General features: G+C 43.0%; 1 protein-coding gene across 10 annotated transcripts in view; it reads right to left on the bottom strand.

Moving 5' to 3' along the window:
- The window catches only part of LOC144579214 (uncharacterized), a 54,655-nt gene that overhangs the window by 25,172 nt on the left and 9,483 nt on the right, over positions 1-20,000 (bottom strand). For 3 of the 10 annotated variants that reach the window (XR_013526292.1, XR_013526287.1, XR_013526289.1), the window contains 2 exons: positions 6,887-6,957; positions 2,171-2,242 (listed from right to left, as the gene is read on the bottom strand). The exons of 2 other annotated variants lie outside the window; for them this stretch is intronic. Coding sequence is in view for 2 of the 8 variants with exons in the window: in XM_078348606.1 (XP_078204732.1) it covers positions 6,918-6,957 (40 nt within the window). In the remaining 6 variants the exon portion in view is untranslated. Of the gene's footprint in view, positions 1-2,170; positions 2,243-3,972; positions 4,362-6,886; positions 6,958-20,000 lie in introns of those variants that run through there. 5 more of the 10 variants (XR_013526294.1, XM_078348607.1, XR_013526290.1 and 2 more) reach the window with 3 other exon arrangements.

Here is a 20,000-nt window from a genome sequence, read left to right as displayed (position 1 = left end):
GTGGGGGGGCTGGCCTGAAGCCTGGGACCGTAAATGTCAACTTGCCTATGGGGTAGACCTGGAGACTGGATCCATGGGGCTAAGGCTAGAGCCTGAGTCAGTGGGGGCTGGCCTGGTGCTAGGTCTACTGTAATGAGACTTGATCCTGGGTCTGCTGGATTATGGGGCCAGATTAGTACTGCATCCACAGAAGCCAGTCTAGCAAGAGGACTTTGTGACTGGACGAACATAAAGTCTTGAGGAGGGGTTGGGGTTTGACAGGACTAAATTCTGGGACTGTGAGTGCCAGTCTGGAGCTGGGGTCTGCAAGTGCTGGGCTGGAGTTGTGGCTATGGGAGTCATCCTGGAGCTGTGGTAGGTCTGAAGGATGGGTTCACGCGGGCAGGCTTGATGTCTAAGAATTCAGGGGCCACCTTGGGGTCTGTGGCTGCAAGTGCTAGCTTGTCCTTGAGGTGGGCTTAGAGTCTTTGTCAGTAAGTGCTGGCCTGTGGTCTGGAGCAATGGGGAAAAACATGAATCTGGGTTTGTCTGGAGCTTGTGTCTTCTGGGAAAGTCTGGAGGCTGCATTCATGGTGGCTGATCAGGAAGCTGGGGCCACAGAGCCTGGCCTGGCCTCAAGGCAGGCTGGAATCCAAGTCCAAGGGTACCTGCCTGGAGTCAGAGGCCACTGGGTCTAATTGGGGCAAACCTAGTGTTGGAGTCCATGGAAAAATCAAGTCCTCCCTGTGGACAGCTAGATACTACCTATATGACTTGCTCCACAATCCCCTCACCCCACATGGACTGCCCAGACATGCTGCAGTGACCACCTCTCAGTCACAGTGTGAACCCATGGTACTTATGCCTGCTTGTTCTAAACGTAGAACTCCTTTTGGGTGCAGTGGCTCATGCCTGTAATCCCAACAATGTAAGAGGCCCAGGTGGGAGGATCACTTGAGCCCAGGAGTTCGAGACAGCCTGGGTAACATAGTGAGCATCTGTCTTTACCAAAAATAATTTAAAAATTAGGTAGGCATGGGCTGGACGCAGTGGCTCAAGCCTGTAATCCCAGCACTTTGGGAGGCCGAGGCGGGTGGATCATGAGGTCAAGAGATCGAGACCATCCTGGTGAACATGGTGAAACCCCGTCTTTACTAAAAACACAAAAAATTAGCTGGGCATGGTGGTGCGTGCCTGTAATCCCAGCTACTCAGGAGGCTGAGGCAGGAGAATTGCCTGAACCCAGGAGGCGGAGGTTGGGGTGAGCCGAGATCACGCCATTGCACTCCAGCCTGGGTAACAAGCGAAACTCCATCTCAAAAAAAAAAAAAAAAATTAGGTAGGCATGGTGGCACACTTCTGTGATCCCAGATATTTAGGAGGCTGAGATGGGAGGATTGCTTGAGGCCAGGTGTTCGAGACAGCCTGGGCAACATAATGAGACCCTGTCTTTACCAAAAATAATTTAAAAATTAGCTAGGCATGGTGGCACACTTCTGTGATCCCAGATATTTAGGAGGCTGAGGTGGGAGGATTGCTTGAGACTGAGGGTGTAATGAGCTGTGATCACACCACTGCACTACAGCCTGGGCAACAGAGTGAGACCTTGTTTCAAAAAACCAAAACCCCACATGAGCATGGTGGCTCATGCCTGTAATCCCAGCACTTTGGGAGGCCGAGGCAGGTGGATCACCTGAGGTCAGGAGTTCAAGACCAGCCTGGGCAATACAGCAAAACCCCATCTCTCCTAAAAATACAAAAATTAGCTGGGTGTGGTGCCAGGCACCTGTAGTCCCACTTACTTGTGACGCTGAATCATGAGAATCGCTTGAACCCATGAGGCAGAGGTTGCAGTGAGTTGAGATCACACCACTGCCTTCCAGCCCTGGCCACAGGGTGAGACTCTGTCTCAAAAAAAAAAAAAAAAAAAAAATCCCAAAACCCAAAACCAAAAATCCCCCAAAACTCCTCTCAGGAAACCTGCTTTGGTAATGCCCTGGACCCAAAATAGATGTTAGTCCCTTGCTTTCTCTCACTCACCACTACCCATCTAAGCACCCACATCCTGACCAGTTTTCCTCTCCTCACTGGCCCTGAGAAGCATGCAGCACTCTTCTCTCTGGGATCTGTAAGCAACACATTGCTTTTATTACTTCATGTGTTTTGCTGTGTTGCCTCCTCTGCAACTCACCTGAGCATCACACCTGAACCCAACTCTCCTTCCAGTGAGGTGGCTATCTTCGTAGGAATAAACAAGAGTTTCCTGTGAGACAGACACCTGGTCATGGGTCTGACACTTAAAAATTAGGCCATCTGCTAGATAATGAAATATCCTGTCAATGGTGCACTGCAAACATCCATGGTCACCTTTCCTCAAGCCCTGAGTCAGGACAGGGCTAGAAGTCCTCCAGAGAGAGGACTTAAGATGAAATCAGAAGAAACGCAATACTGTCCTCTGCAGAGAACTATTCTCCTTTTGAGATACAGCTTCTAGCATGTCACTTGGCCCTAGTGGATATTAAAGCCCTTGGCTATGGGCTACCAAATTACCAAGTGTCCTAAGCTGAGCCGAGCCTAAATATTATTTATTAATAATAAATTGGGTATTATATGACTCATCAAGCCAGAAAGTTGGGAGTGCACTCCATCTACTGAATAATGGAGTCACTATTAAATGGAAATGGTATAAATGAGATTGGGTCTGAGCAGGTCCTAAATGCAGAAGTAAGTTCTCCGAGTAACTACTCCTGCTATATTGCCTATTCTCTCTCAACCCACATCTATGGCCTCATGGGCTCCTCCATCACCAGCTGGCCAAGGCTTACATCTATAATCCCAGCACTTTGGGAGGCTGAGGCGGGAGGGCTGCTTGAGCCTAGTAGTTCGAGAACAGCCTGAGCAAACATGGTGAGACCCCATCTATACAAAATAATAACAATAATAATAGCCGGATATGGTGGCATGCACCTGTGATCCCAGCTACTTGGGAGGCTAAACTGGGAGGATCACTGGGGTTTGGAAGGTTGAGGCTAAAGTGAGTGGTGATCATGCCACTGCACTCCAGCCTGGGTGACAGTGAGACCCTGCCTCAGAAAAAAAGAAAAAACAATTCAAGTCTGGTTCCTTGTTACAGGTGTTTCTGTATCACATATTGCTATAACCCCACTCAAGGTGGTCCTGAGAACAGTAGTCAAAGAAAATCTGAGCGGGCAAAGCTTTGAGTGCTGCATCTGGTTGCTCATTTTACCTAGAAGGAGAGATGGTCAGAGTTGTAGATCTACATTAGAGGAACATGATTGGAAAAGGGTAAAAGTTTGAATGTTTTGTCATTAAAACTGGGAACAAGTAAAGGGTGTCTGCTCTCACAACTTCTATCCAACATTGTATCGAAGGTTCTAGTCAGTGAAATAAAGCAAGAAAAAGAAACAAGCACAGTGCTACGACTTGAATGTCCTCTTCAGTAACTCATGTTGAAACTTGACCACCAGTGTGGCAGTGTTGAGAGGCGGGGCCTTTGGGGGTGACTGGATCAAGAGAGTTCTACCCCATGAATAGATTAATTCATAGATCAATATATTAAAGGGTTAATGAATTAATGGGTTATCATCAGCGTGAAACTGGTGGCTTTATAAGAGAGAGACCTGGGTATAGCACATTAGCAATGTTCAGCCCCCTCACCATGGGACACCCTGTGGTCACCTCAGGACTCGGTAGAGAGTCCCCATCAGCGAGAAGGCTCTCATCAGATGTGCCCCCTTAACCTTGGACTTCTGAGCCTCCATAACTATAAGAAACAAATCCTTTTCCTTTTTTCTCTTTAAAAATGTGTATAAATATAAGGAGTACAAGTGCAGTGTGTCACATGAATATACTGCACAGTGGTGAAGTCTAAGCTTTTAGTGTCACCATCACCTTCTTTTTCTTGTTTTTTAATAAATCACCCAACTTCAGGTATTCTGTTATAGCAACAGAAAATGGACTCATACATACAGATTGGAAAGGAAGAAGCAAAATTGTCTTTATTTGTAGAAAACATGACTGTGTATATAAAAAACTCTAAGGAATTTATCAAAATAAGCTATTAGAACTAATAGAAAGATTGTAGGATGGCTGGGCGAGCTGGCTCATGCCTGTAATCCCAGCACTTTGGGAGGCCGAGGCGGGTGGATCAATTTGAGGTCAGGAGATGGAGACGAGCCTGGCCAACATGGTGAAACGCTGTCTCTACTAAAAATACAAAAATTAGCTGGACACGGTGATGTATAATCCCAGATACTCAGGAGGCTGAGGCAGAAGAATCACTTGAGCCTGGGAAGCAGAGTTTGAGGTGAACCGAGCTCGCGCCATTGCACTCCAGTCTGGGCAACAGAGTGAGACCCTGTCTCAAAACAAAAAAAAAAGAAAGATTGTGGGATACAAAGTCAGCATAAAAACTATTGTATTTCTATATACTAGCATTGAAGAATTGAATTGAAAAATTTATAATACCACTTGCAACAGCACAAAAATCAGAAAAACACTTAAGGAAAAATTAAACAAAATACACGCAAGACCTGTACACTACAGTTAAAAAACATGGCTAAGAAAAGTTAAATAGAGAAGTAAATAAATAAATAAGAAATATGCTATGTTCATGAGTTGGGAAGATTCCATATTGCTAAGACATCAATTCTACCCAAATTAAAGATTCAATGCAGTCCGAATCAAAATCCAATCAGGTATTTTTTGGGGGTAGAAATGACAAGGTGATTCTAAAATTTCTATGGGAAAGCAAGGGACTCAGAACAGCCAAAATATGTTGCAAAAAACAACCAAGTTGGAGGATGTATATTTAACTGATTTCAGTACTTACTTTATAGCTACACTAATCAAGATAATGTGAAATTGGCGTAAGGGCAGACCTAGATCAATGAAACAAGAGTCTAGAAGTAAGCACACACATATATGGTGGACTGGGTTTGAACAAAGCCCTATATAATGGGGGGAAAAGGATAATCTTTTCAACAAATTATGTTACAGCAACTTGATATCCATATGGGGAAAAAATGAACCCCAATCCTTACCTAATATCATATACAAAAGTTAGCTCAATATGTATCACTGAGGCCAGGCATGGTGGCTCGTGCCTATAATCTCAGCACTTTGGGATGCTGACGTAGGCAGATCACAAGGTCAGAAGATTGAGACCATCCTAGCTAACATGGTGAAAACCCGTCTCTACTAAAAAAACAAAAAAAATTAGCCGGATGTGGTGGCAACCGCCTTTAGTCCCAGGTGCTCGGGAGGCTGAAGTAGGAGAAATGCTTGAACCTGGGAGGCAGAGGTTACGGTGAGCCAAGACTGTACACCTGCACTCCAGCCTGGGTGATAGAGCAAGACTCCATCTCAAAAAAAAAAAAAAAAAAGTATCATTGATATAAGTGTAAAAAAAAAACCCATAAAATTTCGAAAGGAAAACATAGACCTTGTGAAGTTTGAACAAAGATTTCTTAAATAGAACACAAATCATAAAAATTTTTTGGGGGCCGGGCACGGTGGCTCACACCTGTAATCCTAGCACTTTGAGAGGCTGAGGCAGGCGGATCATGAGGTCAAGAGATCAAGACCATCCTGGCCAACATGGTGAAACCCTGTCTCTACTAAAAATACAAAAATTAGCTGGGCAAGGTGGCACGTACCTGTAGTCCTAGCTACTTGGGAGGCTGAGGAAGAAGAATCGCTTGAACCAGGGAGGAGGAGGTTGCAGTGAGCTGAGACTGCACCACTGCACTCCAGCCTGGGTGACAGAGCGAGACTCCATCTCAAAAAAGCAAAAAAAAAAAAATTTGTTTTGATTCACTGGACATAATCAAAATAAAATACTTGTATTCTTCAGACAAAATTAAGAGAATGAAAAGGCAAGCCCAGAATTGGAGAAAATATTTTCAAAACCTATCTGAACAAAGGGCTTATATCCAGAATATATAAATAACTTAAATAACAAAAGATAATTTTTTATATTTAAAAATGGGTAAAATATTACAAAAGGTAAGTCATAAAAGAAGATACAAATGGTCAATAAACACATAAAAAACTGCTTAAGAAGACTACTCAACAAGGAAGTACAAATTAAAACCACAATGAGGTTGGGTGTGGTGGCTCACGCCAGTAATCCCAACACTTTGGGAGGCTGAGGTGGGTGGATTACCTGAGGTCAGGAGTTTGAGACCAGACTGGTCAACATGGCAAAACCCTGTCTCTACCAAAAATATAAAAATTAGTGGGGCATGGTGGCACATGCCTATAATCCCAGCTACTTGGGAGGCTGAGGTGGGAGAATTTCTTGAACCTGGTAGGCAGAAGTTGCAGTGAGCTGAGACTGCACCATTGCAGTCCAGCTTGGGCAACAGAGCAAGACTGTCTCAAAAACAAACAAACAAACAAATCCAAAACCAAAACCAAAACCCACTATGAAATATTACTTTAAGGCCGGGTACAGAGGCTTATACCAGTAATTGCAGCACTTTGAGAGGCTGAGGCTCAAAGTGATCCACTTGAGGTCAGGAGTCCAAGACCGCCTGGCCAACATGGTGAAGCCTCGTCTCTACTAAAAATCCTAAAAATTAGTGGGGAGTGGTGGTGGGTGCCTGTAATCCCAGCTATGTGGGAGGCTGAGGCAGGAGAATCACATGAACCCAGGAGGCGGAGGGTGCAGTGAGCCGAGATTTGCCACTGCACTCCAGCCAGGGCAACAAGAGCGAAACTCCATCTCATAAATAAATAAAAATAAAAATGAAAAGACTGATAATATGGAGTAATGGCAAGGATGCAGAATGAGCAGAACTCTCATACACTGCTGGTGGGAATACAAAATGGTACAACTACTTTGGAAGCAGGTTAGCAATTCGTTAAAAGATGAAATACTTACCATACAACCTAGCAATTCCTTTTCTGGGTATTTACCTGGAGGAGTCATGCAAATATTCATAGCAGCTCAACCTGGAAACAATCCAAATGTCCATCAAATGGATAAACACATGTCAGTATATTCATACAATGGGATACTAAGCAACAAACTACTGATACAACAAAATAGATGAATCTCAAAAGCTTTACACTAATGGAAAGAAGCCAGATAAAACATAATATATGATTTCATTTATATGAAATCCTGGAAAAGGCAAAACTATAGTGATAGAAAGCAGATTATGGCTGTCAAAGGCCAGGGGTTTGGGAAAGGGACTGGCTGCGAAGGGGCACAGGGAACTTTTCCAAATGATGGTAACGTAATGTTTAATTGCATTAATTGTGGTAGTGAATCTATGTACCCCCTTGACTGCCTGGAGAGTTTCCATTTCGCAGCATAGGAAGAGAGAACCCAAGTGAAGCCCAACTGACTCCCTGAGTGGAGGACAAGGAGTTGGAAAATCATAGAGACGTTGGAGAAGCTGTTGCCTCTGTAAGTCTGGGGCCCTTGCTGGTCATTAGACCTATAATACAGGAAGAAGTCCTGAAAGTAAAGCAGAGAAGTCAGTACAAGCTGGAATGCACCAGTTGCCTCTGCCTTTATCTATCACTCCATCTGACTGCAAAGTTTCAAAAAGTATAACGGCCCTGTTTCACTTCTGCTTCCCAAACAAATTTCTCTTTGGCCAACTCTACATATGGAAGATAATTCTGGGAAATACCTAGCTTGACTAAGTTGACAATAGACAATATGGTATCCACACACAAAACCTAAAGAACCATCCTTCATTACCAACTACTTAATTATGTCAGTTTCTTAGTGTTATCTCAACAAAAAAGAAAAATAAGAGATTTGATGATCAACACTGTATTTTCTAGCCTAATAATATTCAACTAATAATACTAATTCGAAAGAATGATCAGGTCTACCTGTCTCACTATGAGATGTATCCAACACATTTTTTACGATTTTTTTTTTTTTTTTTTTTTGAGACAGAGACTCACTCTGTCGCCCAGGCTGGGATGCAGTGGTGTGATCTTGGCTCACTGCAACCTCTGCCTCCTGGGTTGGAGCAATTCTCCTGCCTCAGCCTCCTCCTGAGTAGCTGGGATTACAGGTGTGCACCATCAAGCGTGGCTAATTTTGGTATTTTTAGTAGCAATGGGGTTTCACTATGTTAGCCAGGTTGGTTATGAACTCCTGACCTCAGGTGATTCATCCACCTTGACCTCCGAGAGTGCTGGGGTTACAGAAGTGAGCTACTGCGCCCGGCTCATTTTTATGATTTTTATTGACATTTTGTATACTAACAATAGAAATAAAAATTCAGTCCAGAAAAATAATAAACCTTGGAGACTTAGAAGAAATTTTTTAAAAAATTTAATTTCTTTCCCTGTGTATCTGACATAAAAAAAGAATTTAATTTCTGGGTGTGAGCCTAGCACTTTGGGAGGCCAAGGTGGGCAGATCACGTGAGGTCAGGAGTTCAAGACCAGCCTGGCAAATGGCAAAACTCCGTCTCTATTAAAAATACAAAAATTAGCCAGGCATGAGATGGCAGGTACCTGTAATCCCAGCTACTTAGGAGGCTGAGATGGAAGAATCACTTGAACCCAGGAGACAGTGGTTGCAGTGAGCCAAGATGCACCTGTGGGGGCCGGCACATCTGCCAGGGGGACTCTTGGCCAGCAAGAGGGTCCCAACCTGGAAAGGGCGGTGCGCAGAAGAGAATAAGAAAGAACAGATGGGGTCTAGAGGGTTGAGAAGTCAGATGCTTCACCAACAGCTTTATTGAACTCAGGGCCTGGTTATATACATTACAAGCAGAAGTGTTTACGTCATGGGATCTGTGTTTCGTGGGAACAGAAAGTTTTACAATACAATCACAAGTCACCATATTTTGGATAAATATGCTGGGAACAGGGAGATACATAATCAGGTTAAAGCGGGGGGTGCAATTATCAGTCACAAGAGTCCAGGTGCAATATCTAAGTTTAAAAGTTTAAAGGAAACTATTTATCTAGGGCAGGAGTTTCACAAGAAAATCACAGGCTACATTATAAATCATTAAGTCACAAGCAGTACTGTAAATACCGCATCAAGGGTCCAGGTGCAGGAAAGACATAAACAAAGCAATTTTTACTATCAGCTTGCTTTGAAGATTTAAGTCATAACTTTAAGAAGAAACTATAATGAATAGAGAAACAAAAGTGGACACTGTGAGAACCAAAAGTGGACACCGTGCCTCCCATCACCTCAGCACAATAGAGTAATAACTCATGTTATTTTTTGTATATCACATAAGCCTTCTTGCAGTTCTTCTTCCCCACAGCTCGAATACCTCCAACAGGGGGCCCATGTCCGGGATCAGGCTCAACCATATGGTGTGACCCACTACTTGGGGGTCTCACATGGGAGCATTCCCACATCCACCCTGAGTGGCTAAGCAAGACTGTGTCTCAAAAAAAAAAGAAAGAAATTGCATTTTTTGTGTGAGAGACAGGAGCATATGATGAGGAATGAATAAAGAATTTATGGATGGGTGTGGTGGCTCACGCCTGTAATTCTAGTGCTTTGGGAGGCTGAGGCAGGGGGATCACCTGAGGTCAGGAGTTTGAGACCACCCTGGCTAACACGGTGAAACCCAGTCTCTACTATAAATTCAAAAATCAGCTGGGCATCGTGGTGTGTCTCTGTAGTCTCAGCTGCTCAGGAGGCTGAGGCAGAAGAATCACTTGAACCTGGGAGGCAGAGGCTGCAGTGAGCCAAGATCATGCCACTGCACTCTAGCCTGGACAGCAGAGTAAGACTCTGTCTCAAAATAATAATAATAATAATAATTTATGCTGTACATATACTTCATTAGGATAAAATTCTCTGGAATAAGCAGATGAAGGGGGGAAAGTAACATTAGCAACTCTTAAACAAATAATAATGATAGGGGTTGGGTGTAGTGACTCATGTCTGTAATCCCAGCACTTTAAAAGGCAAAGGCAGCAGCACTGCTTGAGCCCAGGAGCTCGAGACCCCACCTGGGCAACATAGTGAGACCCTATCTTTTAAAAAAGTTAAAAAAAAAATAACGATAGGCACTAAATTGTTATGACATAGAATCCACTTTTTGGTTACATTTGAAAATGATGTAATGGCCGAGCATGGTGGCTTATGCCTATAATCCCAGCACTTTGGGAGGCTGAGGCGGGAGGATCACCTGAGGTTGGGACTTCCAGACCAGCCTGACCAACAGGGAGAAACCCTGTCTCTACTAAAACATACAAAATTAGCCAGGCGTAATGGCAGATGCCTATAATCCCAGCTACTCGGGAGGCTGAGGCAGGAGAATTGCTTGAACCCAGGAGGCGGAGGTTGCAATGAGCTGAGATCACGCCATTGCACTCTAACCTGGGCAACAAGAGCAAAACTCCATCTCAAAAAAAAAAAAGATGTAACATCTTTATTTTAAAATAATATTTACAACAATCCAGAAATTGCATAATTTGCAATCTTCTTTATTTTAAAATAATATTTACAACAATCCAGAAATTGCATAATTTGCAATCTTCTTTATTTTAAAATAATATTTACAACAATCCAGAAATTGCATAATTTGCAATCGTTTAAACTCATAAGTAATCTTGGATCACCTTTAAAAATGCAAGGAGGTAATATACTTTTTCAACATTGTTCTGGGTACACCCAAATAAAAAAAGTTTGTTGATAATGGGCGGGACACCGTGGCTCATGCCTGTAATGCCAGCACTTTGGGAGGCCAAGGCAGGTGAATTTCTTGAGCCCAGGAGTTCGAGACTGGCCTGGCCAACATGGCAAAAACGCTGTCTCTACAAAAAAATACAAAAATTAGCCCAGTGTGATGGCACCTATAGTCTTGGCTACTCGAGAGGCTGAAGCAGGAGAATTGCCTGAGCCCAGGAGGCAGAAGTTGCAATCAGTGCACTGCACTTCAGCCTGAGCAACAGAGTGAGACCCTGTCTCAGAAAAAGAAAAAAAGTTTGTTGATTTGAAGGGAGGTCATCTAAGGCGGTACTATTAGTACCTTATAAGGGTGGTAGAGAGAATGTTGTCAAAAAATTGATTTTTTAATTTCTAAAGAGGAAGAAATGATAGGCAGGTACAGAAATAGAGGCAGCAAACATATACAGTCATCCCTCAGTATCTGCAGGGGATTTGTTCCAGCGCCTCCTGTGGATGCTCAAGTCCCTGATATAAAATGGCATAGTATTTGCATATAACCTATGTACATCCTCCTATATACTTTAAATCATCTCTAGATTTCTTATGACTAATTCAATGTAAACACCATATAGTTGTTATACTGTATTGTTTACGGGAGGGGTGCTCACAGCGCATTACTGCATGAGTTCTGCCTCCTGTAAGATCAGCAGTGGCACTGGATTCTCACAGGAGAGCGAACCGTGTTGTGAACTGTGCATGCTAGGGATCTAGGTTACTATAAGAATCTAATGCCTGATGATCTGAGGTGGAACGCTTTCATCCCAAAACCATCCTACCCCTGTCCGTGGAAAAACTCTTCCATGAAACCAGTCCCTGGTGCCAAAAATGCTGGGGACTGCTGGTTTAGGGAACAATGACAAAAAAGCTGGTACATGTTCAGTACAGATGCAATTTTTTTCCCAAATATTTCCATCCACAATTAGTTGAATCCCTGGATGCAGAACCTGTAAATATGAAGGGCCACCTGTATATGCCATTGCATTTTAAAAAATCTTAGCTGTGGGAAGTGAAGTGGTACCCAGAAAGAGGAAGAGTTAAAGCCTATTCTTAAAAACTTTTATCCTTGACCGGGCGTCGTGGCTCACACCTGTAATCCCAACACTTTGGGAGGCCTAGGTGGGTAGATCACAAGGTCAGCAGCCTGGCCAACCTGGTGAAACCTGTCTCTACTAAAAATACCCAAATTATCCAGGCCTGGTGGCACATGCCTGTCATCCCAGCTACTCAGGAAGGTGAGGCAGGAGAACTGCTTGAACCCAGGAGGTGGAGGTTGCAGTAAGCTGAGATTGTGCCACTGCACCTCAGCTTAGGTGACGGAGCGAGGCTCCATCTCAAAAAAATACAAAAAACACTTTTATCCCCAAACACTTTTATGAAGATGAACTCAATTGTGTTTATGTATTGATAGGAAAGAGGCAGTAGAGATGGAGAAATTGCTGCATTAGAGAGGCATTTCTGAGGATTTGTTTGTTTTATAGGCTATCAGTAGAAAATTTATGTATACACATAAAATCAAACTTACAAAGTGCTCCTGTTAAAAAATATTATTATTAAGAAATCCACCTCTCTAACTGTCGCAAAGTCCAGGCTGAGTTAACAATGATGAGTTCTGGAGGTAATTACACCCCACTCTGGATTTTCTGGTTACTGTATTCACTCTTGACCTCAACTGAAAACCCGAACCCAGGAGGCCTCAAGCCCTGCCTTTCTATTCCTGGAAGATGCGAAGATCAACTATGTAGGAGGCTTATTCAGAGGAGAAGATACTTTGTCTTCCCCAAAGACAAACCCTCCACTTTGCTTTATGAGGCAGATAGCAACCCCAAACCACCAGTGGGTTGGGGCTTGCGCAGGCCTCATTGGCTCCTTTTAAAAATGTTTTTAGAGGGCAGGCACAATGGCTCACATCTGCAATCCCAGCACTTTTGGGAGGCCAAGGCAGGCAACTGCCTGATGTCAGAAGTTCGAGACCAGTCTGGGCAACATAGTGAAACCCTGTCTCTACTAAAATACAAAAAATTTGCTGGGCATGGTGGCACGTGCCTATAATCCCAGCTACTTTGGAGGCTGAGGTACGTGATTTGCTTGAACCTGGGAGGCGGAGGTTGCAGGGAGCTGAGATCCAGCCTGGGCAACAGAGTGAGACTCCATCACAAAAAAAAAAAAAAAAAGCCTGGCTCAACACAGTGTCAAATACTACTTTCTGTTACATACCTATGTCTTCTTCACTGCTTTGCAGATGAAATAAAACCTAATTAATCCAAACTAAAATCAGATAGGCTAGATAGAAGAGACCTAAATTTTGGTTCCCAGGAAAGCATAATCTCTCTTTGGAGAAACAGTTACTTTTATTGAGAACATCTAAAATCGCATAACTCTTTAGCTAGAGTAAAATTCCTTTTTTTTTTTTTTGAGATGTAGTCTCACTCTATTGCCCAAGCTGAAGTGCAATGGCTCAATCTTGGCTCACTGCAACCTCTGTTTCCTGGGTTCAAGCGATTCTCCTGCCTCAGCATCCCAAGTAGCTGGGACTATAGGGCCCCACCACCATGCCTGGCTAATTTTCATATTTTTTTTTTTTGAGACGGAGTTTCGCTCTTGTTACCCAGGCTGGAGTGCAATGGCGTGATCTTGGCTCACTGCAACCTCCGCCTCCTGGGTTCAGGCAATTCTCCTGCCTCAGCCTCCTGAGTAGCTGGGATTACAAGCACGCGCCACCATGCCCAGCTAATTTTTTTGTATGTTTAGTAGAGATGGGGTTTCACCATGTTGACCAGGATGGTCTCGATCTCTTGACCTCGTGATCCACCCGCCTTGGCCTCCCAAAGTGCTGGGATTACAGGCTCGAGCCACTGTGCCTGGCCTAGTAAAATTCTTAAAATGCCTTGGAACCAGGAGTCCATTTCACACCAAAAGAGTTGATAATATTTTTTCTCCTGTCAATAAGGTGCTTAAGATTTTATTTTATTTTATTGGAAAAAATATTAACAGTAAAGTATAAGATTTTAAAAGGAAGGAAACAATTTAGACAGCAGTTTCATTTTAATGAGGTTGGTTACAGAATAATAATTTAATACACTTCAAGATCATTTAGCCAGGTTGCTCACGGGTAAGGACTTTCCAACACTGTCACCTTTGGGTCAAAAGGGGAGGGACAGGTACTACTTGACCTAGGGCATCTGCCCCAACAAACTCCTTTCTGTTGCCCTTTTACCAAAAGGCTACCACATTTGCAGACTGCGATGGGCTGCCTGCCCATGTGACTCCCTCCAGACTGTCCTGGGCTCTCAGATTGTGACACGGGTTATTCTCAGACTGAGGAGTTAGCAGAGAGAAGGGTACTCAGGGCACTTCCGGGAGAGCCAGGCGGGGCAGCTGTGGAGGGTTTTGATGGCAGGTGTCAAAGGCCTGACTAGTCCCCGTTCACTAGTGGTGTCTTCACTGTCCCCTACCCCATCCTGGTGTGACCACCCAGAGGGTTCACCTTGCCTGGTGCCTAGACAGAGTTGACTTATCAAGACAAGAGAATTGCAATACAGAAAGTAATTCACACAGCACCCACTGTTAGGGAGACCAGAGTTTGTTTGTTTGTTTTTTTGAGACAGAGTTTCACTCTTGTTGCCCAGGCTAGAGTGCAATGGCACGATCTTGGCTCACTGCAACTTCTGCCTCAGCCTCCCGAGTAGCTGGGATTACAGGCATGCACCACCACACCCAGCTACTTTTGTATTTTTAGTAGAGACAGGTCTCTTCATGTTGATCAGGCTGGTCTCAAACTCCTGACCTCAAGTGATCCACTTGCCTCGGCCTCCCAAATGCTGGGATTATAGGTGTGAGCCATTGTGCCTGGCCTTTTTTTGTTTTTGAGACAAAGTCTTGCTCTGTTGCCCAGGCTAGAGTGCAGTGGCGAGATCTCAGCTCAATGCAACCTCTGCCTCCCAGGTTAAACAATTCTCCTACTTCACTCAAATAGCTGGGATTACAGGCATGCACTACCACACCTGGCTAATTTTTATATTTTTAGTAGAGATGAGGTTTTGCCATCTTGGCCAGGCTGGTCTCGAGTGATCCACATACCTCAGCCTCCCAAAAAGCTGAGATTACAGGGGTGAGCCACCGCACCTGACCCAGAGTTTTAAAGGATACTTTGGTGGGTGGGGGAAGGCCAGGGAGTACAGGCTGCTCACTGGTTAGGTTGGAGATACAATCATAGGGAACTGAAGCTGTCATCTTGTACCAAGTAGGTTCCTGCTTGGGGGCCGCAAGATCAGATGAGCCATTTTATCCATCTGGGATTTTATCTATCAGCCATTTTATCCAGCTGATCCATCAAGTGCAGGGTCAGCAAAATATCTCAGCACTGACCTTAGGAATAGTTTAGGGAGGGTCAGAATCTTATAGCCTCCAGCTTCGAGACTCCTAAACCATAATTTCTAATCTTGTGGCTAATTTGTTAGTTCTACAAAGGCAGTCTAGTCTCCAGGCAAGAAGGATGCTTGTTTTGGGAAAGGCTGTTATCCTCTTTGTTATAAACTAAGTTCTTCCCAAAGTTAGTTCAGCCTATGCCCAGGAATGAACAAGGACAGCTTGGAGGTTAGAAGCAAGATGGAGTTGGTTAGGTCAGATCTCTTTCACTGTCTCAGTTATAATTTTGCAATGTGGTTTCAATCCTTCCCTTTGGGTTTATAACACCTTAACCTTAAAGTGTTGCTAATGAAAATGGAAAAAGGGCAAATACCCTAACTTTTCCTGCTGATCAGGGGTATATTGGGGTAGGTATTGACTGCAAGGAGAGAGGAGTAGAACTGCTTTGGAACTGCCTGAGGGCACTCATGCAGTCCTGACTGGGGTTCCAAGGCTTGCATGGCAAAGGCATTACTATTGTCACCTATAGCTTTAGTTTTGTGTTTAAGGGAACAGTGTACTATAAGGCAAATAGTGAGTACTAGGGTAAGGAGTGCAGTTCCCAATTTGAAAAAGTAAAGATTTGAAAGCACTAGTTTGGGAACTTGTAGCCCACAAAGAATTTAGGATTTAGTTTAAACTGCAGAAAAAACACAGGAACAGTTAACAATAGGTGTACTACAGTTTTTCTTCTGAAGCATAATTTTTCTCTTTCCAGTTCCCATGTTCATTAAAAATCATGATAGAACTGATTTGTATAAAAAATAAACTGTAGTCTTATTGCACTTGGCCTGATTATTTTCATAAAATGAAGCAAGAGTAATTATTTTTCACATAGGCTTTTTTTTTTTTTTTTTTTTGAGACAAAGTCTCACTCTGTTGCCTGGGCTGGAGTGTAGCGGCGTGATCTTGGCTCACTGAAACCTACGCGTCCTGAACTCAGGTGATTCTCCTGTCTCAGCCTCCCAAGTAGCTGGGATTATAGACACCTGCCACCATGCCCAGCTCACTTTTTGTATTTTTAGTAGAGATGGTGTTTCAGCATATTGGCCAGGCTAGTCTTGAACTACTGACCTTGTGATCTGCCTGCCTTGGCCTCACAAAGTGCTGGGATTACAGTTGTGAGCCGCTGTGCCTGGCCTTCACATAGGCTTTTAAAATTGGCTTTGATGGAACTCTGTTCATTTGGCAGGCATCATCCTGGGACAAAGATAGCAGAAAAAGAAACTGGTAGCATCCCTCACTGTTCCGCAGCTGCTATAGGTGTACCCCAGACAAGCAGGGCCTGGAGTGGACCTCAGCAGTCGTACAGCGAAGGGGCTAGACTGGTAGAAGGAAAACCAAGTAACAGAAATACTTCATCACCAACAATCTGGGTGTCCACTAAGAGACCCAATCGAAAAGTCAGCAACTACGCAAACGACAAGTGGATAAATCCACAAAGATGTGAAGAAACCAGCGCAAAAAGGAGGAAAACACCCGAAACCAGAACACCTCGCCTCCTAGAAAGAACCAAAACTCCTCATCAGCAAGGGAACAAAGCTGGACGGAGAATGATTGTGACGAAATGACAGAATTAGACTTCAGAAGATGGATAATGAGAAACTTTTGTGAGCTAAAAGAACATTAAATCAATGCACAGAAACTAAGAACCTTGAAAAAGATATGAAAAAAGATTTGAGGAAATGATGACAAGAATGGATAACTTAGAGAGGAATATGAATGAACTAAAGGAGCTGAAAAACACAATACAAGAACTTCACGAAGCATTCACAAGTTTCAATAGCCGAATTGACCAAGCAGAAGAAAGAATATCTTAAGTCGAAGACCAACTCAATGAAATAAAACGAGAAACCAAGATCAGAGAAAAAAGCGCAAAAAGGAATGAACAAAGTCTCCAAGAAATGTGGGACTATGTGAAAAGACCTAACCTACGTTTGATAGGTGTACCAGAAGGGGACGAAGAGAATGAATCCAAGCTGGAAAATACTCTTCAGGACATCATCCAGGAAAATTTCCCCCACCTAGCAAGACAGGTCAACACTCAAATGCAGGAAATACAGAGAACACCACAAAGATATTACACAAGAAGAGCAACCCCAAGGCACATAATCATCAGATTCAACAAGGTTGAAATGAAGGAGAAAATACTAAGGGCAGCCAGAGAGAAAGGTCGGGTCACCCACAAAGGGAAGCCCATCAGATTCACAGCAGATCTCTCGGCAGAAACACTACAAGCCAGAAGAGAGTGGGGGCCAATATTCAACATTCTTAAAGAAAAGAACTTTCAACCCAGAATTTCATATCCAGCCAAACTGAGCTTCAGAAGTGAAGGAAAAATAAAATCCTTTGCGAACAAGCAAGTACTCAGAGAGTTTGTCACCACCAGGCCTGCTTTACAAGAGCTCCTGAAAGAGGCACTACACATAGAAAGGAACAACCAGTACCAGCCATTCCAAAATCACACTAAATGCTAAAGAGCATCAACATAATGAAGAATCTACAACAACTAACGGGCAAAACAGCCACTTAGCATCAAAATGGCAGTATCAAATTCACACATAACAATATTAACCCTAAATGTAAATGGACTAAATGCACCAATCAAAAGACACAGACTGGCAAATTGGATAAAAATCCAAAACCCATCAGTGTGCTGTATTCAGGAAACCCATCTCACATGCAAGGATACACAAAGACTCAAAATAAAGGGATGGAGGAAGATTTACCAAGCAAATGGAGAGCAAAAAAAAGCAGGAGTTGCAATTCTCAACTCTGATAAAATAGACTTTAAAGCAACAAAGATCAAAAGAGACAAAGAAAGCCATTACATAATGGTAAAAGGATCAATAAAACAAGAAGAGCTAACGATCCTAAACATATATGGACCCAATACAGGAGCACCCAGATACATAAGGCAAGTTCTTAATGACTTACAAAGAGACTTAGACTCCCACACAGTAATAGTGGGAGACTTTAACACTCCACTGTCAATATTAGACAGATCAACCAGACAGAAAATCAACAAGGATATCCAGGGCTTGAACTCAGACCTGGAGCAAGCAAACCTGATAGACATTTACAGAACTCTCCACCCCAAATCCACAGAATATACATTCTTCTCAGCACCACATCACACCTACTCTAAAATAGACCGCATAATTGGAAGTAAAGCACTGCTCAGCAAATGCAAAACAACTGAAATCATAATAAACAGCCTCTCAGACCATAGTGCAATCAAGTTAGAACTCAGAATTCAGAAACCAACCCAGAACCGCACAGCTTCATGGAAACTGAACAACTGGCTCTTCAATGTTGACTGGGTAAACAATGAAATGAAGGCAGAAATAAAGAAGTTCTTCGAAACCAATGAGAACGAAGACACAACATGCCAGAATCTCTGGGACATATTTAAAGCAGTCTCTAGAGGAAAGTATATAGCAATAAGTGCCCATATGAGGAGAATGGAGAGATCCAAAATTGACACCCTATCGTCAAAATTGAAAGAGCTAGAGGAGCAAGATCAAAAAAACTCAAAACCCAGCAGAAGACAAGAAATAACTAAGATCAGAGCTGAACTGAAGGAGATTGAGACACGAAAAACCCTTCAAAAAATCAATAAATCCAAGAGCTGGTTTTTTGAAAAGATCAACAAAATAGACAGACCACTAGCCAGATTGATTAAAAAGAAAAGAGAGAACAACCAAATAGATGCAATAAAAAATGATAAAGGGGAAACCACCACAGACTCCACAGAAATTCAAACCATCATCAGAGAATATTACAAACAACTCTATGCACATAAACTAGTAAACCTGGAAGAAATGGATAAATTCCTGGACTCCTGTGTCCTCCCAAGCCTAAACCAGGAGGAAGCTGAAACTATGAATAGACCAATAACAAGGGCAGAAGTCGAGGCAGCAATTAAGAGCCTACCACACAAAAAAGCCCAGGTCCAGACGGGTTCACAGCCGAATTCTACCAGACACACAAAGAGGAGCTGGTACCATTCCTTCTAAAACTATTTCAAACAATCCAAAAAGAGGGAATCCTTCCCAAATCATTTTATGAGACCAACATCATCCTGATCCCAAAACCCGGCAGAGACCCAACAAGAAAAGAAAACTTCCAGCCAATATCCATGATGAACATAGATGCAAAAATCTTCAATAAAATATTGGCAAGCCGATTGCAACAGCAAATCAAAAAACTTATTCATCACGATCAAGTAGGATTCATCCCGGGGATGCAAGGCTGGTTAAACATATGCAAGTCTATAAACGTAATTCACCACATAAACAGAACCAAAAACAAAAACCACATGATTATCTCAATCGACGCAGAGAAGGCATTTGACAAAATACAACAGCCCTTTATGCTAAAAACCCTCAATAAACTCGGTATCAATGGAACGTATCTCAAAGTAATAAAAACTATTTATGACAAACCAACAGCCAATATCATACTGAATGGGCAAAAACTGGAAGCATTCCCTTTGAAATCCAGCACTAGACCAGGATGCCCTCTCTCACCACTCCTATTCAATATAGTTCTGGAAGTTCTAGCCAGAGCAATCAGGCAAGAAAAAGAAATAAAGGGTATTCGAATAGGAAAGGAGGAAGCCAAATTGTCTCTATTTGCAGATGACATGATAGTATACCTAGAAGACCCCATTGCCTCAGCCCAAAAACTCCTGAAACTGATAAGCAACTTCAGCAAAGTCTCAGGATATAAAATCAATGTGCAAAAATCACAAGCATTCGTCTACACCAATAACAGACTTAAAGAAAGCCAAATCAAGAACGAACTGCCATTCACAATTGCTACAAAAAGAATAAAATACTTTGGAATACAACTCACAAGGAATGTAAGGGACCTCTTCAAGGAGAACTACAAGCCACTGCTCAACAAAATCAGA

Source organism: Callithrix jacchus, chromosome 14 (genome assembly GCF_049354715.1).
Source record: "Callithrix jacchus isolate 240 chromosome 14, calJac240_pri, whole genome shotgun sequence".
Lineage (NCBI taxonomy): Eukaryota > Metazoa > Chordata > Mammalia > Primates > Cebidae > Callithrix > Callithrix jacchus.
The sequence above is the reverse complement of the archived record's forward strand: the minus strand, read 5'-3'. Positions and strand labels throughout refer to the sequence as shown.